Here is a 27,672-nt window from a genome sequence, read left to right as displayed (position 1 = left end):
CTTTCCCTACGGCTTCGAGAAAGCTTAGCTGTAGCCATCCTCTGCAAACAGATTGGGCCAACTCTTTGGGGTTAAAGCGACTATCACCTCTTCTTTGCAGGAGCTGAAGCAAAGCATATTCCAGTATGCTTAAGCTGTGTGGACTTCAATTTCTGCTCATGATTCACTTGGTGAGTTATAGCTTTTCCTTCTTTTATCTGGGAGCAAATGGCAAAGGTTGCCTGTGAGCCTCTGAGCTCAAACCCATGGCGTGTCCCAGGCTGGCAGCGCGTGCCCACAGAGCGGTGGTAACTCTGGGTGTGGGAGCGCGGCCCCAACATGTGATGACTCTATGGCCAAAAGTTAGTAAGGCATGTCAATCATTATGAAAAAAAACTTTAAAAAGCCTAAAAGACACCAATTTACTTTCTTTTTGCCTCTAGTACTTCCTCCTTAGTTACTGTTTTTTCCATCAAGTGGATTTCATAGATTCATAGAATGTGTTGGGCTGGAAGGGACCTTTAAAGGCCATCTAGTCCCCAGCAATAAGCAGGGACATTTCATGCCAGAAAAGATTTTAAAATACTGCAACAAATCACCAAACAGTGAAGACATCTGTGTTATGTGTTCTGTATTACAACCTATACATGTGTTGACATATTAAATGTATTCTAAGACATATAATGGCACATAGTTTAAACAATGCATATTAATTATTTATCCTCATTATTCAATCTATGTGAATCCCTTTTCAGAAGATTATCTGAAGCCGAAAGGCATAATTATGCGATTTATGGACCTCATCTCTTTAATTCAATAGATTTACTGATGTTTGTAAAGGCTACAGTCGTGGCTTCTACTTTACAATTGGAATTAAGAGAAAAGATTTAAAAAAGTCAATTAAAGTCTATTAAAAATACCTTAGAATATGAAGAACCTGAGGTGTAGGATTGATGTGCAGTGGTGAGCACCTCCTTTTTCTTCTCATTTCGAAAGTTGCCATCCATGGCAGTGCAAGCCCGCCCATGAAGCTACCCCACAGGTATTATAGCCATCTTCAGGTGGGATGCTAGCCAGATACAGGCCAAGGAGAAAACCCTATTTCCCCTTCAGGCCCCTGAGTAGTGATTCATGCTGTAGACATACGTTTGGAAATATTTATGGTCCACATAAAGTAATTGTAATCGACAGGAAGAGATATCTCTTACTTGCTCCACAGCCTGCACTTTGAACCCACTGGGTTTTATAGCGTCGGCCGTTGTTCTTCCACGACAAAGAACATGACCAGGAAAAACGGCTCCACAAAATGACCCTGGGAGAAACCTCCAGGAGCCAGGTTGTGCCCACCAGTGTGACAAGGCAAAAAACACAGTCAGACACAGGGTCCTGCTATCTTGTCCCTGACAGAGCTGAGTAGTCAGCATTTAGCAAAAATAGTAAAAGGTAGCAGCAAAGTACTCTTTGCTGGTATGCATACCTATTATATGTATTTTTTTGATGTTTTCCTACTGTCACTAGTGTTCACTAACATCTCTGTCCCTCCTTCACCAGCTCTCAAAATATCCTAGTTTTTCTGTTTGCAAAAAGGGTCACAAACCCTTGCAGGGGAGGAGGGCAACAACTCTGGCTGTTACTAAGCAGAATCTGGCGTTATTCAAACACCACTTGAGACAAACACAAACAGAGAAGCGCTTTAGGGTAAATTGCACTAACTTAGCTATGTTGTTGTCACAGGCAGCATTAAGTTTTCCCGTGGTAATATGTAGGCTGTGCTTTTCTGTGAGAGGATGAATAGCTGTCCCAGCAGCAATAGGACCAAATCCAGGGGAAAAGTCATGCAGAAGAGAACATGCATTCCCAGAGCCCGACTCCACGGAGTGATGGACAGGGTGGCAATGGCACTCCAAATCCTCAAAGCAAAATAAAGTCATTTTCATTCTGGAAGAAAAGAATTTTTACTTGTGTAGCCAAATGATGGAGCCCTAATTCTGACCTCTGGAGGTCATTGGGGACTAGGGAGAAGGTAGTAATAAAACTCATAAAGAAACTGCCGGATAAAACACCATGTGAAGGCAGTGCCTTAGGAAGAAAACAGAAGTTGAGACAGATTTGCACGGCATTTTTTGCCATGAGGTAGAAGCCAAAGATCAGCAGGATGTGTTTGCTCTGGCTGGGGTTTGCAGTCAGGTGCAACTGATGCAAAGGCACAGGGCTTGAGCAGCCTGCCCAGATGGCTGTGGCATTGAGAGTGGTGGGGTGGGGGACCTGGGGATGTCCACCTTTTTCCCTTAAAAAAAAAAAGTTTGGATTTACTGAAGAAATTACAAGAGGTGCAAGCCCAACTCCTCCCCATCCCCAGGCATAGCACTGGGTCTCCGGACACACTCTTGGCCACAGGACTGTGTGGCTTCTGAATGGTTCTGCTGGGAACACAGAGGTGATCCAGAAATGCTTTTATGGATTTCCTCTCACTCTCAGTCTACATTCAGCTCTTTGGTGCTTCTGTTTGCTTCTGAAGGTAGATCCAATTTCATTTAATTATGTAGCAGTTAGAAAAGAGCAGGGCTGAAATGTTTGTTTTAAAATTAAGTAATAACTGCTTTAAAAATGGATGTGTACTAAAGAACCTGGAGATGTTCAGACTAGTGGGAACCAGTAAGAGTCTCCTTTGTTATACTACAGCATGTGAATTTACAGGAAGCTCAGTGATGGAGAGCTGCTGTTCATGCGTGGTGACAGCACACATCCTTCAGCTGCTTTCCTCCATCCCTTTCTCTCACAGGCTATGTGCCAGGATTTAGGTCACCTGCATGTCACTGGGCCTCTGAAGGATATGAATTTTTCTATTCCCGAAGGAGCAGGAGTGCGCTTAATTTACCAGGTAATCAAGTGTCTCTTGGTCAAAAACCCCATAGTCTGCACACACTGACTTCTCGGACAGTGTTGTCATCTGTGCTGGTGGGAAGAGCAGTCTCCCAAGAGGATCTGAAATTAACTTTGACTTCCTTTATCTGGGAATTCAAGAGTCTACATGCAAAAAAGGAGAAGGAGACAACCCCTTCTCTCAAATGCATTTTAACATTCTAAAACAGGGATTAATAAAAACAGCATTCCTAGAGAATGGATTTCCATGTAACTTGTGTCATCATTTTCCTTCATCTCTGAAGTTTTCTTCCTAAAACCATAACCACAGAAGGGCAGATCCCGCTCCCAGGCAAATGGAGGATGTGTGTCATTTTTTTCCATTCCCTTGCTCAGACAAAGTCCTGTCCTAAGCAGACGTTTGCTTTGGAAAGAAACCACAGTTGGGATTTCCTGCAGCATTCAGGAAATAATGTGAAAACTCTGCTGAGCATCAGAAAAGAGCAGATTTGTTTGAGCAGACTCTTGGAATACCATTCCCCCAGCCAAGCACGCTGTTGGCAACAGATTTTAAAAGACACAAAAGCATTAAATGATCTTGATTATGGTGAAAATGCTGAAAAAAAGGATGATTTTCCTTCTGATTTTTCCCTGTTCCAGTTCACATCTGAGCCACCTGCTGTGAGTTTCAGAGCAACCGGTGAAAAAGATGGAATAATTGAAGTCGCACCGAGAACGGGAATTCTGTATCTCAATGGGTCTCTGGATTGGGAGACCAAAACATTTCACAGGCTGCAGGTAAAAGCTTAATGAAAAATAGGAAGGGAGGGTTATTCATAGTCATCCTTTTCTGGTAAACCTGAAATTAATGGAAAATAGTTGAAATTTCATATTCTTTCTTTTCCATATGTTTATATGCACCTTTTTCAATTTTACTATTGAGCTTTGCTGAAAGATGCATGGTTTTATAGTTCTGAAAGGCTTTACACAAAAAAAATGCTCCTTAGGACAGGAAGATTATGTTGAGAAAACAAAAATTACCCAGATGCCAACATCAGTCCTTTAATTCTCCTAATATGAGGAGGACACTTTACCGAAAGTGAAATCTGGCCTCAGGAAGGAGATTTGCTTGTTATCCCTTGAGAGTGATAGGGTGAATTGCACAGCTGAAATGTGAACATAAACTACTGTAATCTACTTAGGAAGATTGTAATCTATTTAGTGAAAAATGGTGTGAGTAAATGACATTTGGACACAGAGGCACAGGTCTAAATTCTGTTAGATAACAGCAGAATGCTGTCTGGCAGATGTCAGCAGCAATTAGAGGCAGGAGCATTGTGTGCTTGTCCTGCTATTATACTCTTTTCATAAGGACCTCGTTGTAAACACTGTAGGGTATGGAACAGTGGATAGGAGATCTGTTGGTCTCAGTATAGCCCTGTCCTCTTATTCTGTGTCAAAAATGATATTGTCTTTTTCTAAGGCACCAGCAACTGAAAAGGAGATGTCATGTTCTCAGCTCCAAAACACCTTTGGATTGGAATTCGAGGACAAATTTCTAGAAGTTATTAACCCTAAACATGGGAATCCTTTACAGACCCAAAAAAATCATGACAGAACTGAAAACTGGTACTTGGTTAGGCTTAAATAATAATTTTTTGTTCTGACAGACTTAATATATACTTGGTGCTTTAAAATAAAAGAAGGCTAAAAAATAAGAATTCATATAATCTGGAAGAAAAATGCAATCAGAACTAAGAATTAAGTTTTCTTTGTGAACCCTTAGATCAGTCTGGCTGATATTTACAATAGCACACTTGAGTTCACTGTATCATGTTGGGGTTTCTCCTTGTTCCGTAGAAAATATTTCTGTTTAAAGAAAAACATGAAGTCTAAGCTGTGCAAGAACACAAGCAGTTTGTTGAGCCTGGAAGTGAGAAATTGCCCTCTGAAAAGTGTCATCAGAAGGAGGAGTGGGTTATTTTTTTTGTTGGCATTCTATACTGTGGTGAATTACTGTCAGAGAGTTGCCATGGTAAATGTGTCCTTGTAGATGGAGCCATACAGTGATGGCTCTCATCAGATCTGTGTCACAGTAAGAATGACTTGGCATTTGACATCCTGATGTTCATTTATGTCTTTTAACACAAAAATATTTCTTTGTTGTTTCTCCTTTTTCCAAATCAAGGTGGAAAGTTTGGATGAAAAGGGAAACGTAGTGAAAGGTCCATATGATGTTACAATATATGTGGAGGATATCAATGACAACCCACCAATATTTGACCAAAGAAAATACACTGGAGTAGTGAGGCAGAACTCCCGTGCAGGTAATCATAATAATAACTGAATATTGCAGTTAATAGGAAGCTAGGTAGATTAGTTAAACGGAAAGATGAAGCAGGTCCTATATTTCAACAACCTGAAAAAAGGTTACAAAATAAGGATGCAAGCATGTATAATATAATGAAAAAACAAAGAATTGATCACAATGTGGTGTAAAGGGATGAATGTAAATCAGAAATATTTCATTGGACTTATTGCTTTGCAAGTATCATGTAACAGGCAAGCATAGTTTCTCTCTCCATTGCACTGAAAAGAACTCTTATTCTAGAAGGGCTTTGAAGTTCAAAGGTTGCCAAAGCCTATACAGAAATAGAATGCTAAGAATATTTGTCTTTGCACATCAGTGAAATAAAATACTGGTGTAGATATAGGGTATGTGTTTACTGTGACTGATGCTACTCTGAACATGGGCTGAACCTTAGTATTTAGAAGTGAGTCCTAGATCATGGATTGCAGTAATCCAATCCAGAAATCATGAAAATATTGAAGAGCAGTTTGAGACCCACATCTTGGAAATTAAACAAATGACTCAGCCAGCTGTTATTGCTGTGACTATGGTCTTAGGAAAAAACTTTCATTACAGAGCATGCATACAAAGCTCCAGAAGAAACATTCTGCAACATTTTGCTCTATTCTTCAACTGCATGCAAGTTAAAAAAGATTTTGGATGTTGCATTGGTCATCAAAAAGCTAAAATTCACTTATGTTACCATGTATTTCTATATTTTTTTCACTGTGTGATTTTTCCTTTAATTATAACTGTGTCACAGCTGTAGAGCATTTTTCTCAAGGTGCTTTGGATTCAACTGAATTGTATGAGGACTGCAAAGTAGTCTTAAAGAGAAATACCAATGAATTACATTCTAGGTGCATGCACTCTTGGCTGGTAGATAGCTCTCTGATCACCTTCATCAACTGGTTTTCACACCTATTATGATTCTGTTAGGCAGAGGTGGTGGAAGTGGGACCTGTGGGATGGTACACAGGTAATGTAACCTCTATATACAAGCATGACTTAACATTATGAAACAGATCACCATAAGCTGCCTTCCTGGCTTGAGAGTTCTGCTTGAATGGACTATGTGTTGACAATTTGGTCTCCTCTTAACACTGTTTCTTCTCTAATCTGAACAGGCAAGCCCTTCATGAAGGTCCATGCTACTGACCGTGATGATCCTACGACTCCCCATGCAAAGATAATGTACAGCATTCTTCATCATTTTCCCAACCCTTATCCAGAAATGCTTTTCCAGATTGATAGTAGAACTGGAGAAATCTCACCAAGCAGGACAGGTATGCAAAAAGATTCTTATTTTATAGAATCATAGAATAGCTCAGGCTAGAAGGGACATTAGAGGTCATCTAATCCAACCTCTCTGCCATGGACAGAGATGCCTTTAACTAGACCACACTGCTCAAGGCCTCATGCAACCTGGCCTTGAACATCTCCAGGGAAGGGGCAGCCACAATCTCCCTGGGCAATCTATTCCAGAGTCTCACCACCCTTGACTGAAGAATTTCTTCCTAACATCCAAACTAAACCCATTCTCCTTCAATTTAAATCCATTTCCCCTTGTCCTGTCACTGGACACTCTTGTAAAAAGCCCTTCCCCAGCATTCCTGTAGGTTCCTTTCAGGTACTGGAAGGCAGCTATTAGGTCCCCCCAGGGTTTTTTCTTCTCCAGGCTGAACAATACCAGCTCCCGCAGCCTATTCTTGTACCAGAGGTTCTCCAGCCCCTGGATCATCTTTATGGCCCTCCTCTGGACCCATTCCAGCACATACATGTCCCTCTTATGGTGGGGACACCAGAACTGGACACAGTATTCGAGGTGGGGTCTCACAAGAGCAGAGTAAAAGGGGAGAATCACCTCTCTTGACCTGCTGGCCACGCTCTTCTTGATGTGTCCCAAGATACAGTTGGCCTTCTGGGCTGCATGAGTGCATTGCTGGCTCATGTTGAGCTTCTCATCTATCAACACCCCTAAATCCTTCTCTTCAGGGCTACTCTCAGCCCACTCTGTGCCCAGTTTGTATTTGTGCCTGAGATTGGCCCAGCTCAGGTGCAGGACCTTGCATTTTGACTTGTTGAACCTCAAGCAGTTTGCATTTTCCTGTTTCTGAAGCCTTTCAAGGTCCCTCTGGATGGCATCCGTTCTCTCAAGTGAGTTCACTGCATCACACAGTTTGGTATCATCAGCAAACTTGCTGAGGGTGCACTCGGTGCTGTTGTCCATGTCGCTTACACAAATGTTGAAGAGCTCTGGAGGAACTCCACTTGTCACTGGTCTCCACGTGGATATTGAGCTGTTGACCACAACTGTCTGAGCGTGACCTTCTAGCCAGTTCCTTATCCAGCGAGTGTTCCATACATCAATTCCATGTCTCTACATCTTAGAGATAAGCATGTCATGTGGGACAGTGTAAAATGCCTAGCGCAAATTTTGCCATAAAGCAAGCATGAGTTTCTGGGTGCACATAGGAACAAGACAAAACCACAGCTCTGATGTTAGTGGTCAGTAGGATGTACTCCACTGAGGCCCTGGTTTTAGGGAACCTTGTTTGTGTCCCTCCAAATTCAAGACAGAAATGGAGATTGAGATCTAAAAGTACATTGAGAAGAGAGGTAGATCCTCTGGCCCTCCGGATTACACTGAGTAGTATCTCGGATCAATTCTCTTCCTTGAAATCTAGAAACCCTAGTTACATAAAAAATGCAGGGAAAACTCAGCTAGCCACATGATCCCAACTAAACTACAATGACTTTGGAACCCCATGTCTTCTGCTGGGCCAAACAAATACCTAACTGGAGTGAGGGTTGTTCAGTGATGCATCTGCACAACACAAGACCACAGCACAGAGGTCTCATATGATTACACCCACATGATGCTGGTCTGCATGGTTCAGAGAAATCAGAGGTTTCTGAGGTACCAGAACAGAGGCCTACCATTCATAGAGTGAGTCTGGAGCAGATGAAGAAGCATAGTGCGTGTAGGATGTAATGGACAGGAAAACCATTTCCAAAGTCCCTGCTTCATTTCACTTGGCTTTTTGCTCTGTCTCTAGGCTCAATTAACTTAGATCCTCAAAAGCAGGACACCTTCACGCTCGTCGTCACTGCGAGGGACATGGCAGGGATGACAACAAATGCTTTCACCAGCAGTGTCGATGTGAACATCACTGTGAAAGAGAGCCTGTGGAAGGCTCCCCCCACCATCCACATCCAAGAAAACTCAACCCAGGTCCACCCTGTCAACATAAGCCAGGTAGGGCCCTTGGCCATGCACCTCGCACCTCTCCTTGGTCCCACAGTTATTTTGTACTAGCTAACTGTGAAAGTGTCCCCCCTTTGTTCAACACGAGGTTCTTCAGGACTTTGACACCTACCTTTTTTTTTTTTGTATAGTATCCTTTGGAAATTATCTTTAGTGCAGGTCTCATTAACTTACTGTTAATATGAAAGTTAATGGTTGGAGATCTAGTCAATATAAACATTAGAGTGACTGGACTTTGCCCTTCAGTTTGGAGAGACTGTTAGCACCACCTGCCTATGCAAATATCCCATAGATAGAGGAAACATTTTGGAGCATTTTATTACAGTGTAACAGTAGGAATAAAAAAAGTGCTTTACAGGATTACTTGGCACACTATGAAAAATAAAGCTCTTGAGACATCTCAAGGGAGCTCCCAGATGACATGTGGCAGCTGGGTACCTCTATGGAGGTGCTGCTCTTCTCTCTCAATGGGTTTCTCTGAGCACTTTCAGCCTTGTTTTAACACCATGGGCCTTCCAGGCTTTGGACAAACCAAGAGCTAGTTTGTTGACAGTTATTTTGAGGTTAGTTTCTTCCATCCACAGAAGAGCCTGGGAGGAGCTATTCCTACTGGCCTCAGTTATAGCCTAAGAAAGTATGGAGTGAAAACAGGTGGAACTAAAACTAACATGAAATGGTGCTCCCATTCTGAGGTCACTTGTATATAAATTTCATGTGGCAGTCAATGATATGTTGATTCTGCCTAGGGAGAGAAAACAAAATGCAGTTGCTGCTATACAGTTTAAAACAGAAACAGTAATACTGACTCCTTCACTAATTTGGGAGTCTGTTTACTGCCTTTAAATCCTAAGCACCTCACTAAAGATCTTCCACCACAGACTTTGATGTATGTAAAAAACATTCACACACACACATGCAGATAGGTACTTGATATTTGTTTTGTTGTTCCACATCTCTGAATTAAACAAAAAAACAGGCAGAAATAGACAGTGTAAGGAGATGGAATAAATGAGTATCAAGACATTTGAATACATAGAATGCTTTCTTCTCGTGTATCACCATTTAGCTCTCATAACACTGACACAAAAAGCCAGGTGTCATAGCCCATCTGGACAGCCAGAGAAACTGAGGTAAAAAGTCTTCACCACAGCAATTCAGAGAGAAGAGGTGGATTATCAGTCTGAGTGTCTGCAGCTCATCTCAAGAGCCTACCAAACTGTTTATTTTCTGGTTTACGAAGCTAACAGCCATGCAGTTTGTGGTTCAGAAACAGTCACTGTTAAATCTCGGTCTACACTTCTGACTTCCTACCCTGACTTATTTTTTATGTTATTAGGTGCACTCAAACGACCCAGATGTAATTTTTGACATTATTGTTAGAGAAAATTTGTCCAGGTTCCCATTTTCCATCGATCAGAACGGAGTTATTTATGTGACTGAACCATTGGACAGGGAAGAGAAGGATACTGTAAGTAAACACATAAAATCTCACTGATGGGAGAGGCCATAGCAAGAAGCTGATTATTGGTGTGCGAGTCTAAGAGAAAGCCCACTAGAAAGGACAGAGGGGATAAAAAGTAAGAAAAGCTTTGTTTGTTGTCTTTTCTGTTCAGGAATGACTTGACAGATATGAAAGCACATGCATCTACTGCACTGTAAGCAGCCTTTAGTGTGGTACCCTACAACATTTCTCCATGGGTCTGGCAGTAGCAATCACTGCCCAAAGCATATGTATAACATGCATTATAGACCAAGGTGCATGACCAAGAAGCAAGCAGCGGCATTTTGGAGAGCAGGACATCTGGATGTTTCAGATTTACTCCAGATGCCAGGGGCCTCAGGGATCTCTCCACAGCAGAAATGAGTTTAACTTGTAGTTGCATGTGTAAAGTTTCCCTGCAGTTCCACATAGCGGGTCTTTTAGACAGAAAACCCTCTGTCCCCTTTTGCTCTTGGAGGGAATGTGGGCACAGGGTAGGCCAGGAATCAGGTACGCTGAAGGAATCCTATATCTGTATATGACAGATGAGTTTACAAAGTGACAAAAATGAGATAAATGAATTTTTGTGAGAGTAGTGTGGTGCAGTATTCAGGACTTTTTAGTTATGTGGAGAACTTAGACCACAGGCACTAAAGGGTGATGGAAGACTTCTAAATTAAAGAGAGTGAAAAAATACTGAACGGACACATGAGAGGATATTTCATTTGCATGGAATGCTCCCATGCTCACATATTTAAATGCAAAGTATTGTCACAATGGACATTCAACACATCTAAGCTCAATATTCTTATTGCAGTACGAATTCTTTGCGATCACAAAAGATGATGTGGGAGAACTGGTGGACAAGCCTCTCCGCATTAATGTTATTGTGGAAGACATTAATGACAATCCCCCTGTGTGCCAGCAGCCCCTCACCATAATGGAAGTTCAGGAAAATGAAAATGCAGGTAAGAAAACAGCTTCTTCTCATTTATACCTGTCATTCTAGTCCTGTTATTGTTTCCAGCTGCATGCAAATAAAGCTAGAAATTCTGATCCCAGAAAGCAAAATGGAGCTCTCCTTGAGAAATGCTTTACTGTGCAAATAGCCCTGTTGTTTTCACTTCGATAGTTCATGCAGAAAGGATTTCAATACCTGAGAAAGATAGACCCAAGACCCTTATTTAAAAAATTCCATTCTACTTAAAATATTTTAAAATATTTTCACATGACCACAGTTTTGGACAATTGCTTAGAACAGAAAAAGGAAAACACTCCTTTCATTAGTAATATGAAAAATACTGCTCTAAAAGTGGCATGAGCCCATTTTCTGTCATCCAGATATTCCTCCAGTGTAATAGCTTTGATTGCAATGGACCATTAATGAAATCTGTCCCTAAGTCTTCACATCTATTATTTGGTTTCAGGGCTGAAGTGTCTGTTGTTAGAGTTACTTCTTCTTCTGATCAAAGTACATAGCCCAATCCTCTTTGGAATTCCCTGAACAGTTGGTTGGGACGCAGAAGGAAAAGCTCCCCAAAATCAAATCATTCTGTCCATTGCAGTGTTTTCAATGGAGCTGTGTTTTTATTGTCCCTTTGCTCTTTGTGTTAGTATTACTATTGTCTGTGTGTACCTGTGTGGAGAAATAGGAGCAGTCCATTCTCTGACTGACTTAATTTTCTCCTGTGCCGCAGGCAGCAATATTGGCACCGTGTTAGCTACGGACATGGACGAGGAGGGCACCCTTAACTCTCGTCTGCAGTTTAAAATTGAAAGTCAGGTTCCTGCTGTTCCTGAAAGCAATATGTTCTTTATTCAGCAAGACACTGGGGATTTGCAGTTAATACAGGGTTCGTTAAACAAGCGCATTGCATCCAACTATTCCTTGGCGGTGCTGGTTACAGATGCAGGTATGTAACGCCCGCTGCTACACACGGGAATAATTTTGATTACATTGGTATCCCTTGTGCTCAGTGTGCAAGAGATGAGAGGAGACCTGGAGGGCTCACTGGACAGGCAGCAGCACAGGAGCTGGTTTGCTCTGGAATGGTACTGCCTTGTTCTTGAGATGCAGAAAGGTTAAGCATGATTCATAATGCAAGTATGGAAGGAAACTAGCTCTAGGGCAGAGTGTGGATAAATTGAGAAGCTTGTTAACAAATACTCCAGTAAGAGATTTCCTTCCACAGGGATAAAAAGAATGAAGAGATCATGATTGTGATGTTCCCCTGACATCTTTCAAAGGGACTCACTCAAAGAAGTAAAGAAATTAAACACAGATGCCCAGAGTTCAGATAATGTATTGTAAAAGATTAAGAGCTGAAATTAGTCTTCAAAAAGAAGCTTGTCCATTAGTAAGTTACCTGGAAGCCTGTGGTGGATGGAAAGGAAGTCAAACTCAACACTAAATCTTAAAGCTGGAGCCCTTATAATCAGGCAAAACTTGTGGATGGAGAAACTGGCACGTAAAGAAAGCGATGTGACATGTCTGTAAGTGAAACAGCATCACTTAGGCAGTTGATATGAAAACCCTGAAGAGGGAGAAACTGGTAATTTGTTTTGGATGTTTGTTTGAATTCCATCCAAACAGTTCAGTTTAGAATATCCCTTAACTTTCAGCTCATGAAGCACATACATAAAACAATAAAATCCAACTATGTAGCACGACCAGGAAGAGTATGTTTTTTAAATCACAATCCCCTGTTGCTACAGATCCCCCTGATCAGGTAGCGCTTAGATTTGTATAGATCTGAAGTTTAAGTTTGGCTGTAACAGAAATGAGGGTGCTGCCTGATGGCCTACAATGAGGACAAGGTAGTGTAACAACCTGAGACTTATTTTTTGTCGTGCAAAAGTGACACTGAGAAAGCTAACACAATTCATAGCTGTTGCTGTCCTGGTAAAGGGATACTGTTTAAAAAAGCCAAGGGAAATTGAAATGAAATGAAATGAAATGAAATGAAATGAAATGAAATGAAATGAAATGAAATGAAATGAAACAGGATGAGACACTGCTGAAGAAATTGTGCAAGAGAATAGTAAGATGGAGAATGAAGGGGTCACTGCCTGTGAAATATTGGAGATCAAGTGCTTACAACTGCAGGACTTTGCTTGGATTAGGCAGTTTGGCAGCGCTCACTTCTGCTCACAGTGAACCCTTTCGGAGGAAAGTTATTTTCAGCAAAAGTGTTGCTTTGACGTTATTCGTTTTCTTTCCATGCAGTATTCCAAACAATCTGTGACGTGCAAATACATGTCATCGACACCAATGACCAGATTCCCATCTTTGAAAAATCAGATGTGAGTATTTTTAACACTGTTTTCGATGTCCCACTAACTTTTTATGAACATTTGAGCATACATTCAATGCCTATGTAATGTGGATGGGAAAGTGACTATTTACAGAACACATAACAGAGCAATTCACTAGTGAAAATAAAGGCAAGGCATTGCTGCAAAGCCTGCATATAAGGCTATCTAGACAATGAACAGTGGGACTGACTCATTTTTAAATATAACGTAATTTGCTCAGTGGAAAACTATGAGTACAGAAAGAAATTATTCAATTAAAATAGTTTATTCCTGGAGGGGAAGAGGGGAAGAAAAGACTTTAAAATTAATTAAGATAGGCAAATGGAGAAAGCTAACAACTCCTAAGTTCCCTTCCAAACACAAGATTAATGTATCCAGAAGGAACAGAAGGTGAATGGAAATCAAAGGCTCTATTTGCTTTAACCAGAAATAACAGTCCAGGGATCCATACCTGCTGCCCTTCATTCCAGAGTGGGTGTTAGGCTCTTGCCTCTTCCTCTGGCAGAGAGATCTGAAGACCTTTTGTGACTTCTGCCTGCTCGCCCAAGCCTCCCTGCAGACACTGCAGTGACTGGAGTATCTGCGTTTAGGTGTCTAAGAACCCACCACGCCTGCAGACAATGTAGGTGGTGGGCTCAGCTGTGTGGCCCATCAGGTGCAGGTGTCCTCTTGAGGAAGTTGTGTTGTTTTTTTGGGGCTTTGCTGACTGCATTTCCCAGTTCTCTGTTGATGATAACAGGAGTTTAGACACATGCAGACCAGGTGCCTACGTAATAGGCTGTGGACTTTTCACCTCAAGGTCTTAGTCCAGGAACTGGTCTCAAGATGAGGCTGCTGAGTCAGGGCACACATCAAACAGGGTAAATGTAGCTGGGCTGCTAATGTGGTAAAATCCTATGGTGCACAGAGCCATTAAGTATCTATCACACAGAGGCTAGGGTGCTCACTGGGTACAAAGAACCTGTACTGTCCCTACTGCTATGATCACTGCATGAACCTGCAGTGATTTCAATAGAGGACATAAAGGTTTGGGATTGTTGCTATGCGAGTAACTTACCCATTGACTAAGATCCCATCACCTTTGATAAACACATGTCTAAAAAGGGGAGATATGCCACCTTTGCAGAGCTCTGCGGTCTTCTGGGCAGTGAGGTGGCTCATCTGACTGCTTCAAGGATCTTCACTAATGCTTTTGTACATCTCTCCAACCTGATTACATCTGTGCTGTGAAGTGCACCAACTGCTTCCCCCCTCACACGACTGTTGTGGGTTAAAATACATCTGTGCTTGTGGGTCATAACCTTGTTGTAGCACTCAAGTTTTTATCTGCAAATGGTGCTTGGTGTGTCATGTTTCAACCATCTCTCTCTCCTCAGTATCACAATGTGACTGTTGCAGAAAGTCTCCCGGTAGGAACAGTGATATTAGAAATTCAAGCTACTGATGGAGATGAGCCTGACACAGGGAGCTCCTACATCATTTACCAAATGAAGGAAGGAGATCCAAACAACACATTCATCATAGAGACAGATCCTGAAACAAACCGAGGGTTTGTCAAGATTAACAAGGTGAGTAGGTGGGCTGGATGGGGTTATTCTTCTTTATATGTATATATATGTTATGAACAGTAACTGCTCTGGCGATGATTTGCAGAGGAGGGATTGGCTGGTGGTGGGATGAGGACACCTAAGCATGGTGCAGACTGCAAACTTGGACTCAGGCACTCTGCCTGTGCAGTCCCCAGGGACACCTATCTTCTTGTCTTTCCTGTTCCCTATCCACTCACCGCCACCAGCAGCTCCCTCCATTGGCTCTGCTGCTGGCACCTCATCTAGAAGGGAAGGATCTGTCCAGTGAAGTAGACCATAAAGAAAAAAAATGGTATTATCTGGGTGATTTTGCAGAGTGTTTCTGGAAAAGAGAAAGCTAGCTAAATGATTCCACAGGTGGTGGCCTGTCAAGGGGCAGATCCTCCTCCCTGCTAGTGCTTTGGGCTGTTGGTGGGTTTGCCAGGGCAGGTGCAAGTAGGACCAACATGTCTCAGTGTCAGGATGGAGAGGCAGTTTGTTCCAGCTGAGGCCAACATTAACTGCAACAAACCAAGGTCAGTGTCTGTTTCATTGGGTGATACAACCCATACATTGAGTGCTGTAGACAGAAATACAAGGAACGGTTTCTGCTACATCCATGAATTTCAATAGCAAACGTGCTACTGCATCCATTTCACCTGGTGCTGGCTAGGCCAAGGTCAGACAGTATAGCATCTGGTGGACCATCTTCAGGCTCAACCTCAACGTCATTTTTGCGCAAGGAAATTATTGTGAGAAACTCCATGGTGTAACAACCCTCACATGACTTTTGTCACCCAGAGGTCACCCAAGACCTTCTTGTACAGAGCTATAAATACTGTTGCTGTAAACAGGATATAGTTATTAAACTTAGCCAGGCAGGTGGCAACGTTATTAGGAAAAGCAGTTGCTGAGAAAGGCCTTCAAAAGGGCATGTGGTTTCGTTTAAATTGACTGTTCCCAGTGTCATTTTGCTCCTGACGACTCTTCCTTATTTCATCAGTCTCAGGGATGCAGTTTCTTCTTTGAGAAGAGCTGCTTCGTGGTTCCCCATGGGAGCATCTCACGGCAATGGGGCCATTACTTAAAGCATCTCTTTTTAATTTGTCCAGGCTCTTGATTTTGAAACAACTCCAGTGTACAACCTTGTGATCAACGCCACAAACCCTGAACCCCTGGTGTCAAGTGTGCAGTACAACTCAAGCTCCCTTGCCTTATTTAAAGTTTTTGTAACAAATGTGGATGAACCACCAGTTTTCCGTGAGATGGTTTACAAAGCAGAAGTATCTGAAGATATTCCTGTCAATACTCTGGTCATGACGGTGGAGGCCTATGATCCTGAGGGGGATACTGTACGGTAAAAGAGTGACCATGATTTATATATTTAATTTAGGCTTTAGAAAATTGTTCTGCAAGAGGTTCAGGGAAAACTTTCTCAATATTTTGCATGCTGGAAAAGACTTTTTTACAGAAATCTCATCTCCTAGTAGAAAGTGGTGATGTGGTGGGGTGGTGGCTGATGACCCACCTGCAACAGACTGCTGGGCAATGCTTTTCTAACCAGCTTTCTCTCTGTGCTGTAACAAGCATCAGCCAGTATGGCCCTTGAATAAGGAAGTTAAAAAAGAAGGACAATATATGTCTCCAGAAAAAAGGCAGAGCTGGTCTGAGAATAACAGGGTTTCCACTTCCTTAAGGCCTTCAACAAACGAACAAAACACATACTGCACACTCCTAGGAAGCAATAGGACAGTAGATGCTTTTCATGTTGCACAGGAAGCCACACAGGGCTTCTTCTCCACCAAAACACACAACCTGTAATGAAGCTCAAGGCTTTAACTGACAGTTATTTAATTTTCTTTTCCAACTGCCAGAGACAATGCGCCTGCTTCCACTGTGGATGCAAAGCTCTGTGCAAGACAACTCCGATGCTTGTGACTGGGATGCAAAATCTCAGACTGGTGCATATGGTGGCCCAACATTGTTGTTATATGTTTTAGTCACCTTGAGTGTCTGCCAGCTCATGGATCTATGCACAGTGCTGTGTTGCATAGTGTAAATATACCTTACATGGTAGACTCAGATAGAAGAATTATTCGTGGTTCTTACTGCATAATTCCCAGCTGGGATGCTGAACCCAAAACAAACAATCCTTGAAATTTAACTAGAATTCAGCAAAACACCAAGTAGTTAATGGAGCTTTGGAATATGACTGTTGGGCATCCCGTAGATTTTTATTCCCAGAGCTTTCTCATCTGGCTTTCTACTTTCCCCTAACTTTTGGGAACTTAGCATGTTTGGCCTTCTGTCAAGCTGATTTGAAAGTGAGCCACGTAGTCCAGAAGCTCTTCGGGATGAAGATGGAGACAGACGACAGGAATTCATACATACATAAACCACATTTCTGCTAAAAAATAGGTTAAAGGACATAAAATAAAAAGTATAAAAAGAAAATATGTACAAGCATGTCAGCATGCTGTTTTTAGTGCATGGGGTACTGAAAGAACAAAAATGTTGAATGAGAAGGTCAGGTCACGTCTACTCAAGCAAATGCTTGTGCTTTAACTGGGTCACATGTTCACAGCTAAATTTGTATAAGTAAATACCCAGAGACACTGCGGTTTTTAAAAACAATAATACAAAGGCAATTACATGATGACATTTAAAGCACTTTCTGTTCCAAGACTTCCCCAATGGTAGTTACAGGCTTGCCCAGGCTGACAGCAGATGACCACTGCAGTCTACCTTGGGGTCCTGGCCCCTTGGTGACCCAAAAAAGGATGCCTGGCTACACTGCTCCCTCTGCCTCTCAGCCTTTGACTTGTGCTCCCATCAAAACCAAGGTGTGGGAGATGTCATGGTGAGAGAGGGACATGGAGTTGAAACAGAGTACGCTTTTGTACTAAAAGCTCAGGAACACTCAAGGTTTCCCAGTTAGGAGGAAGGTGCAGTTGCAGTACACAGGCTGATGGGGTGATGGCGTTCCCATGGTTCTGCTCTCTCTCTTATTCTCAATGATTTTTTATTCCTCTGCCTGTCTCTCCTGGTTGGCTGTAGTATTGGGACTCTTCCAAGAACCCTCTCTTCAAGTACAATTGTAATCAAGCCACTTGCCTAAAATCAATAAAGAAGTATTTGTTTTGACAGCAATCTTTCCTGATTTGGAATAGTATATGCAATATCTTTTTCCTACTTCTTTCCAAAGTTACTCCTTAGAAGGTGATGTGAGGAAATGGCTGAGGATTGATTCAACCACTGGGCAGATACACACGGCTTCCATTTTGGATCGAGAACAGCAAGAAGTATACACAGTTGAAGTTGTTGCATCAGAGCTAAGTAAGTGATGAAACACAGAGGAATCCCCTGTCCTTACTGCGTTATATGGAATTATCATACTTCCCATGACTAAACCTATGAAAAGTACAGAAACATATGATATATCCTTAGAAGTATATATTTCTTTTAAAAAAACCTTTTTAAAAAGAAATCTTGATGTTGTAGACGGTGAGGATTCAAATAGAATCACAGAATCAGAGAATCATAGAATTGTCAGGGTTGGAAGGGACCTTAAAGATCATCTAGTTCCAACCCCCCTGCCATGGGCAGGGACATCCCCCACTAGATCAGGCTGCCCAGAGCCCCATCCAACCTGGCCTTAAAAACTTCCAGGGATGGGGCTGCCACCACCTCTCTGGGCAACCTGTGCCAGTGTCTCACCACCCTCATGGGGAAGAACTTCTTCCAAACGTCCAATATGAACCGATCCATCTCCAGCTTTAATCCATTCCCCCTAGTCCTGTCACTACCCGACATCCTAAAAAGCCCCTCACCAGCTTTCTGGTAGGCCCCCTTGAGATACTGGAAGGCCATAGTAAGGTCTCCTTGGGGCCTTCTTTTCTGCAGACTGAACAGCTTTCATGAAGTTAACTATCATATGCTGTTACGTTTGTTCAAGCCACATGGCATATAGAGAACGTTAAAATTTCTTCAGTGTTTTCAGCATCCACATTTTCTGCCACTTTTTTTCCTCTATAGCTGTAAAGATTTTAGTCTTTATTGTAGGTATGTTTAGGCTTCCTGAAAGCATACCTAGAGAGTAACTTGCACCCTTGTACAGAATTTCATTTTATTATGAATAAAAGTAATATATTAGTTAGTCTGAAATACATTAGGTCTCCTAGTTACATCCATTAAAATCTTTCAAACAGTCCATCTGGGGAGATTTCATTATGTGAGTTACATTTAGTAGGGCTTAAAAACTTAAGACTGTATCTGACTGAATGAAGTGTAAATCTAGATTTCCCTCATTAAACACAGAAAAACAATAATGCTGGCCACTGTTCTGGAGCATATGGGTAAAGATGAAGTTTGAGGAAAAGGAGTTTGTCCTCAGGCACCTAGATAGAGTGGGCTGTTCCTGCAGGAAAAGGCTGGAGAAATGACAGGGCTCTGAAACGTCTTCTTAGACCCCTTGTTTTGGCCCCAGGGCAGAATATTGATTTACGTTTCCTCTATACAGAAGAGAGGTGGGAAACTTATGGTGGTTCATGCCTAAAAGAGTGCTCCAAAGAGCACTGGTCATGTTGGATGTGGTGGTTTATCCACCTCCTTTCACCTCCCAGCATTCTGTGGTTAGCAGGAGTTGGGGTTAAACAAACTATACTTTTCAAAAAGTGGTAGCAGCTACCATGAGTGTGTCAGGACCTCCTGAGACCTTGCCCCTGCAGACAGAACACCACTTCCCACTGGCTGCCTGATGTTACCTCTACACAATACCTGCAAATGCAACAACCCAGCATCCAACTCCAAGATATGCATCTAACTTTGCATTCTGTTAAACTCTACAGACAACGCAGCTCAGAAATCCAGAGTAAGTTTGACACTACAGTTAAAGGATGTGAATGACAACGCTCCAGGGTTAGCCACAGATTATCCCACTTTCTTCTGCTACCCTGTCAGTGGAGGAGAGAGAGCTTTGATTCGAGCTGCTGATGCTGATAAACAGTGGTTTTATTCAACATTTTCTTTTTCTCTTGCGGATGATACATATACAAGAAATAATTGGGAAATCTCAAAAGTCAATGGTAAGTTAATAAGGCTATTCTTACAGTGATGTGGGACTCTTTAAGTTCTCTGGGAAATCTAGAAAAATATTGAATTCCTCTTCATTCCTACTATTGCAGATCCAGTATTCCATGTAGAAAAAAATCAGGTTGTTGAGAAATGACATGCATTTTGGCATGTATTTATTTTAACATCTAAGTCATAGAATCATAGAATCATAGAATGTTCGGGGTTGGAAGGGACCTCTAGAGATCATCTAGTCCAACACCCCTGCCAGAGCAAGATCCCCTAGGGCAGCCGCACAGGAACGCATCCAGGTGGGTTTTGAAAGTCTCCAGAGAAGGAGACTCCACAACCTCTGTGGGCAGCCTGTGCCAGTGCTCCATCACCCTCATAGTAAATAAATCTTTTCCTCATGTTGAGGTGGAACTTCCTATGTTCTAACTTAAACCCATTATTCCTTGTTCTATTACTGGGCACCACTGAGAAGAGATTGTCTCCTTCCCCTTGACACCCACCCTTCAGATATTTGTATAGGTTAATAAGATCCTCATTAATTATTTTTTCAAAAGATGACATGTAGTATGTTGCAAGCTAAAATTTCACTAGAGAAATTTCACAAGAGAAGCAACACATAATAAAATGTGCTGTGTGCTTAATGAATATATATCACTTCTGCTAAAGAAACAGTGCAGTTTAAAAGCTATTTCTGACATTGTATGTAAAAGGGAAGGTCTGCCTCATAAACCAACTGGCGTTCTTTGAATAGGGTCGGATAAGACTGATAAAGCCTGTCTGAACTCCTGAAAGATGTTTGGTGAAATGTCTCACTAGAGAAAATTGGCTTACCACAATGTGAAAGGGACAAGTCTTGAAAGGATAAATGGCAATTTAAAATTCAGGAATTGGAGAAAATGGTCAGCTCTTGCAGTGAATGGATCTCATAGTTGTTTTCCAAAGGAGTTCAATAAATATGGGTGTGCAATGAGGAGGGAAGGATTACCCATTATAGAAATTATTTTAGTAGGTACCAAGTGTGAAGAATTGCAGAACATCCTTGCAAGATTGAACTGGTGGAACAATCAAATAGCGGATCCAAATGAATCTCAAACTCTTAAATTCACATTTGAAATCATGGATGTTGAATTGGCCATTAAAAGTCTGGAGTGAAACCTTAAGCAGTTCCATGAAGTTGTGAGATCAAATTATTAATAATGTTCAGAAAAGCAGATCAGATACTGGTGATTTCTAGGAAAGGACCAGGGAAGAAATGAGAGAACCTGATTATGCCCCTGTATAAATCTCACAATTTGCTCAAATCTTGAACTCTCATCTCTCCGTCTTCAAAAAGGATGCAGGAAAGAGGTTCAGATAGGGCAATGAGGATAAGAAGAGTTATGGAGCAGTCTGATATAAGAAAGTGTACAGAAAAGAGCAGAGTGAGCTACTATTTTTAGCCTGGAAGAGAGTAGGGGGGAAAACAGAAATTCATAAAATCAGAAAAGCTATGGTCATGGCAGCCAGAGGTTCATTGTTTGCCCTGTCTTCCACTACACAAAGCTGGGAGCCTTAGATGAAGTTTATGGGAGTTACTTCAAGTGTAGGTAGAAGGAGGAAGTAGTTGACTGTAGAACTTTTTGCCATAGGGTGTTAAGTATGTAGAAAGTTTCTACAAAATCAAAGCAAGAACTTACATCTTACTCAAGAAGTCCCTGAGCTGAAAATGACTGAAGGCTGGGACAGCATTAAGAGAAAAAAAGAAAATATATGCTTGCCTTTTTACTGAAATCTTCACTTATTCTAGAGACAAGATACTGACAGCAATAGACCTTTGGTCTGACCCCAACACCTGTAAGTCTTAATTTTCCAAGTTTGAAAGAGTCTTATACGTGACAGTTAAGTGCACTAGAAGGATGATCTGTCTTACTAAAGAAATCTTGTGAACAACATTGGCTTCTATGAGTATGGGGGGGTTATTATTAGTTTAGGTGTGATGCTATCAGCGTAGCACTACCCAAGATTCTATTTGGCCTGCTGCATAAATTAGGAAGGAAATTCTCCAACCATTTTATGCTGAAGGCCAGAATAGGCATTTAGATGCTCTATTTTGACTTAATGTCTGCAAAGCAATGGGACCTGGAAGGACATGGAGGAAGACAGGAAGCAGCATCATGTGCAAAGTGGCCCTAGAAAAAGGCCATTTGCAGCTGGTATGAATCTTGAGTTAAATTTCTTTCTTGTGCTGACATGAATTTCCCATTTCTGACTCACAGCTACTCATGCTTCCCTCTCTCCGAAACATGCTAACTTTGAAGAAAAGGTGCATATTGTTCCAGTAATAATTAATGACAATGGAAATCCACCTTTGGAAGGAAAAGTGAATCTTGAAGGTATACTAAGCACAGAACTATTCATTTCAAGACAACAGTGGCATTTATGAATGATCAAACTGGACTACTAAACTTCTCATTAACCTCATGGCATTTCTTTTTGTAGTACACGTCTGCAAGTGTTCAAGTGAAAAATCGTGTTTAATTGAAGTAGAGCGTCAGCACTCCTGGCCAAGCGCTGGCCAGGCAGTTGGGATTCTTATTGGGGTCCTGCTCGTCATTGGTAAGTCACTTTTTCTTGCTTGATATGAAGCCAGCTTTCCAAGATAGGATGGTGTTGCTGCATTTCTGTTACTGATCCATTTGCTGGATGAAGACATGTCACAAATGTCACAGATTGAGCAAAAGAGGGAAGATCTCAAGACTGTGTATCATGATTGCTGCGAACTTCTAATTTTTTGGTCACAGAAATAGCTTTCATGGTCTGTTCTTCTTCACTAACATACAGTGGCACATCAAGCAGCTATGACAGAAGAAATTGCTGCACTTAGAGCATATTGGGATTTTATTGCTACCTACTGCCTTATTCCTGTCAGGGAAAGGACTGGAGATTGTCTTGAGCTTCCACATTACAGTGAAAATGGAAGCATCTAGGGATGTCATGCTTACAATGTCTAAACCCATAGCTTACAATTATGATTTTATTCAACTATTTCAGCTTCATAGGTTTCCATTTTTTCATATGGAGAATTACTTCGAGCTGTGGGAAACTGTCATTTACATGAACAAAGTACAGCTATATTGTTAAGTGGTAGTGAATAGTATTATGTTCTTACAGGCAGGAGCTAATGCAACTTTAACAGGTAGCTTAAAACTTTTTCCAAAACAAGACAATATTTTTTATATAGAATAGGACAGGATAGGATGGAATGGAATGGAATGGAATGGAATGGAATGGAATGGAATGGACTAGATTGTTCCAGTTGGAAGGGTCACACAATGATCATCTGGTCCAGCTGCCTGACCATTTCAGGGCTGACCAAATGTTAAAGGGTGTTATTCAGGGCATTGTCCAAATGCCTCTTAAACACTGACAGGCTTGGGGCATCCACCACCTCTCTAGGAAGACTCTTCCACTGTTTGACCACTCTCTTGGTAAAGAAATCCTTCCTAATGTTCAGCCTAAACCTTCCCTAGTGCAGCTTTGAATGATTCCCACACGTCCTGTCACAGGGCACCAGCAAGAAGAGAGCACCTTCCTCCGGAAGCTGCAGGTTGTACCTCAGATGCCTTTTCTTAAAACTAGACATACCCAAAGTCATCAACCACCCCTCACAGAACATTCCTGTCAGACCTTTCGCCAGATTTGCTGCCCTCCTCCCGATGCATTAAATTGTGGTGCCCAGATCTGCACATGGTGCTCAAGGTGAGACCGCACCAACGCTGAACACAGCGGGGCAGTCACCTCTTTGACGGGCTGGTCATGCTGGGTTTGAAGCACCCCAGGATGGGGTTTGCCCCCTTGGCTGCCAGGGCATACACGGCTGACTTCTCCCAAGCTGCTGCTGACCAGCACCCCCAGATCCCTTTCTGCAGGGCTGATCTTCCTCTCCCAGTTTATACTTGTGTCTGGCATTACATTGTCCTAGGTGCCAAATCTGGCATTTAGACTTGTTAAATTTCATCCCATTAATCATTGTCCAATAATCCAGTCTATCTAGGTCTGTCTGCAAGGCCTCTTGTCCCTCAAGAGAGTCATCAGCACCTCCCAGTTTGGTATCAGCAAGTTTGCTAATGATGCATTTGATTCCTGCATTCAGATTATTGATAAATCGGTTGAAGAGAACCGGCCTCATAGTTGCATAACTTGTCCAGAAGTATGCTGTGAGGGACAGTAATAAAACAGTTATGAAAATCTAGAAAAACAACATCTGACTTCTAGAAAAACAAAACTGACTTCTTTTCATCACGAGGTGGCCAACCTTGTCACAGAAGCATATTAAATTAGTTAAATGGGACTTTTCTTTGTGAACTCATGTTGAGAGTGTCTGATCATTGCATTGTGCTTTTCAGTAGTACCCAGTACCTTTAAAGGTCCCTTCCAACTCAAGCCATTCTATGATCTTCTCCCCACAATTTTTCCCAGAATTGAGTTAGATTAACAGGTCTGTAGTTTTCTGGATCTTTTCTCATGCCCTTTTTGTAGACTGAAGTAGAATTGGCTAGCTTCCAGTCAGTGGGGACCTCCCCAGACTCCCAAAACCCCAGGTAGATGACTGAGAGGGGTCCTGCCATACCATCCTTTAGCTCCTTCAGTGCTTTCTATATCAATGTAGGTGCAAAAGTACCAAGGATGACTATTGATGGGATCCAGACCCTAGGAAGCAAAAAGCAAAAATTCAGTGCTCACTCCTGTGGGATTTTTAAATGTTATGGTCACAAGAGTGAGACTGGGAAAATGACTCAGCAATAGAGAAGGGCAGGAGGGTGAAAGACGCATGGAGAAAAACAAAGAAAATTAATTAAATACATTACAGACCTCATATTCAAAAGATTTGCATTAAATTAAAGGATAAAAGGGAGAAAACGCAAGAACTTATGTAAGCTACCATTACTTCAATTCTAAAATAAGAGAGAAAGAGCCCCCAAGAACAAGGCAAGAAAAAGGCAAGACCAAAGCTCTCTATTGATTTCCTTTTTTAATACAGAAACCCCTAAAGCAAGAGAAAATGCTGAGGCATATGTGATGCATATGTGTTTGTCTTTTGAAGATAAAAACAAAAAAAATTATTCTAAGAATTTAAAATGGAAGAAGCCATACTCCGACCATGCAACTGACAGAGAAACCCCTCAAACTGCATCTTTATCATCTCTGTTCAAGCTTCTCACATCACTTATTTCTGCACAATGCCTTAGTCTGATGCCTCACTTAGTATAGTGCCACATTTAAGTGAAAGTTGTGTTGGATAACTGACTAAACGTGTCTTCATTATGAGAGAGCTGGGCAGCTTCAGAGAGCACAGTAAAAGCTGCTACTGCTTATGGCTTTTAGAAAACACAGTGTAAGTAGTTCATTAAGGATTTTAGAAAGAATTCCTGAAATGAATATGCAGGTTTTTTCAAGAGCAATTTTTTTTTGCTGTAAAGGCAAAATCAGATCATAGTCTCTCAGGTGGAATTAGCAAGCATCAGAGATTGGCAAGGCAAAAACCAATGAGAAGTATCTAATGACTTTATGAAACCTGTGGAGTTTACAAAAAAGATTTTGGCCCTGAAGCTCAAAAGATAGGACCATAAAAGCAGCCATTTCTTGGGGGCCTGTCTGGCAGCAGAATGAATTCCCACATGAGCTAAGGAGTCTCTCGGACCTCAGCAGCTTTCGTTCCAAGAGCAAGGATCCTCTGTAGTCTTGCTTTCTTCAAAAGACACACAGAGCGTAGACACTGGAAAACAAAACATGGTGTCCCCACACCCTCTGCCAATCTATTCTGATGGGAGAAACTCTTTAAGACAAACTGTCCCTCTCCTGGAAGGTATTTCTCCTATTGAGAGGAAGATGGTAGAATAAATATCATGTGGCAGATCCTAGGCATGTTCCTTGATTAACTGCTGAGATACCACTAATGTGAATGTAAAATAAGAACAGCTACAGAACAGATATTCAGAGCAATGAATGGGGCAAAGGGAGTAGCTGAGTACTCCTGTGTACTTTAGTAAAAGGGAAAAAGAGTTGTTGAAAATGATAGGAAGTCTAACACAGATAAAGAAGAAATAAATTTATACACACTGTAGCAAGCTTATGATTTTAAAAGATCAAACATATATATACATGTATTATACATATTTAATGGATATATAGATGTATCCATGCATATGAAGACATCTAGACACTTTAGGTTGAATATGACTATTGATGAGAAAATCTCAGTCATTCTCGGCCATAGGTGCACAAATCTCTGGGGTCCATCAGCTATTCCTAGCAGATACCAAGGAGTTCCCAAAGAACAGTTTTGTTGACAGTAGTCTCAGCTTTACTGTCACAGAACTGCCATTCAGTTGAAAGTTCAAGAAAAAACATGACAAATCACTGCTGAAAGGGAGGGGGGGTTGAAAAAAGACACTTTGCCATCTGGTCAGATCCTAGAGGAGTTTTCCTGTGAGGGAAATCTCCTGAGCCCTGAAGCATCTGATCCTACCTACCAGTGCCCCTGAGCACGCTGCTGGTCAAACACCGCCTGGCCATTCCCCAAAGCCATTTTCTTCTGTTCAAGAGATAAAGCAGTTATCTGACAGTTGCCTGTCAGATCCTTTGCTGAAATACCTTTTCAAAAAGTTTTCTCTTCCCCTTACTGATGTGCTCCCTGTTTTTCAGGTGCAATTTTAGGCGGTGTGTTTTTCCACATGAAACACAAAGAAAAAAATGAAAAGAAGAGCCATCAGAAAGATGCAAGGGATAAGTCTGAACTCAATACGCTGGCTTAATACTGTTTCATCAAGAGACAAAAAAGCCCTTTGGTTTGGGAAGGAGTGAGCTTTGTGGCTATCAAAGCCCAGAAGTGTACTATCACACTTTGTATCCTCAGTGCATACAAACACAAAAAACCGTTCTCCTATGGTTTTATCCTCATTTTTGTAGGTAATATTTTTCAGTTGTGAAACAAAAAAATGTATGTACGCTTCAGCAGCAGCCATTAATAAGAATATCAACTTCGACGGAAGTGTTAACTCATGACAACAACAAATGCTGAGCTCCTGTAAGGATCAATATGTGGGATGACCGTTCTTTGTCTGGCAGCTGAAGTAAATACAGACTTTCCAGAGGACTGCACTTTATCTAACTGCACATCTTTGGCTCTTTCCATCTCAATAATGTATTGAATAGCAGAATGGGGAATTAAGTCCTGTGTTACATTCGAAGATGCCTCATGAAGTTGCAGGAATCTCTGACTCTCCGGAAAGGAGCTCACAAGCCTACTGCAATCTGTAATGTGCCCTGGGTCATGCCTGCTTATATCATGCTGATGAATTTGTGCTAGCAATATTCACTAGCAATACAGTATTTAAGTTTTTAATTTTTGATATCCTCGGAGTATAAACAGTTTGTGAAGCACCATGGCCCTTCATTACAATTTCTAAGTTAAAAAAGTGCATGTTGAGTCATGTGGAATTGGGTAATGTGCTGTTTTGTCATACTGCTGCAAATATTGTTCTTGCCCACTACGCATTAGATAATAATAAAAATGTTCTTTAAAAGTTTTAGCGTCTCCTCACTTTATATTTAAAAGAGAGTGCCTTAGAGCAAGCCATTGCTGCTTTGGTTTTCTATCATATTTAACCCTCACTTCTGCATATCACATATTAAAAGTGGCTCTCGGATGAGAGTGATGCATGGGCAGCTGATTCAAGACGCAGTGATCACTGGAGGCACTTGTATCTTGATTTCAGTAAAATGTATT

At 41.6% G+C, this 27,672-nt stretch overlaps 1 protein-coding gene across 1 annotated transcript; it reads left to right on the top strand.

The window, feature by feature from the left end:
- Positions 1–125: 125 nt before the first annotated feature.
- CDH17 (cadherin 17, LI cadherin (liver-intestine)) lies at positions 126–26,698 on the top strand. Its single transcript, XM_009878049.1, has 17 exons — positions 126–170; positions 2,762–2,860; positions 3,502–3,639; positions 5,030–5,168; positions 6,319–6,477; positions 8,251–8,450; positions 9,796–9,927; positions 10,757–10,907; positions 11,637–11,852; positions 13,166–13,242; positions 14,631–14,822; positions 15,935–16,179; positions 18,028–18,158; positions 19,670–19,906; positions 22,160–22,276; positions 22,383–22,499; positions 26,589–26,698. Exons 1-17 carry the CDS (start codon positions 126–128, stop codon positions 26,696–26,698), a joined length of 2,505 nt encoding a protein of 834 aa, XP_009876351.1.
- Positions 26,699–27,672: the final 974 nt, after the last annotated feature.

The sequence above is a fragment of the Apaloderma vittatum genome, unplaced genomic scaffold (genome assembly GCF_000703405.1).
Source record: "Apaloderma vittatum isolate BGI_N311 unplaced genomic scaffold, ASM70340v1 scaffold9021, whole genome shotgun sequence".
In the NCBI taxonomy this organism is placed as follows: domain Eukaryota; kingdom Metazoa; phylum Chordata; class Aves; order Trogoniformes; family Trogonidae; genus Apaloderma; species Apaloderma vittatum.
Note: the sequence above shows the minus strand (reverse complement) of the source record. Positions and strands in the feature narration are given on the sequence as shown.

What these genes read in the sequence shown, in the direction of transcription:
- CDH17 (XM_009878049.1), top strand. Translation starts at nt 126, where the DNA reads ATGCTTAAGCTGTGTGGACTTCAATTTCTGCTCATGATTCACTTG. An exon ending in GGTTTGTCAAGATTAACAAG is followed by an intron (nt 14,823 to 15,934) that starts GTGAGTAGGTGG and finishes TAATTTGTCCAG; the next exon opens with GCTCTTGATTTTGAAACAAC. An exon ending in AGGAAAAGTGAATCTTGAAG is followed by an intron (nt 22,277 to 22,382) that starts GTATACTAAGCA and finishes TTCTTTTTGTAG; the next exon opens with TACACGTCTGCAAGTGTTCA.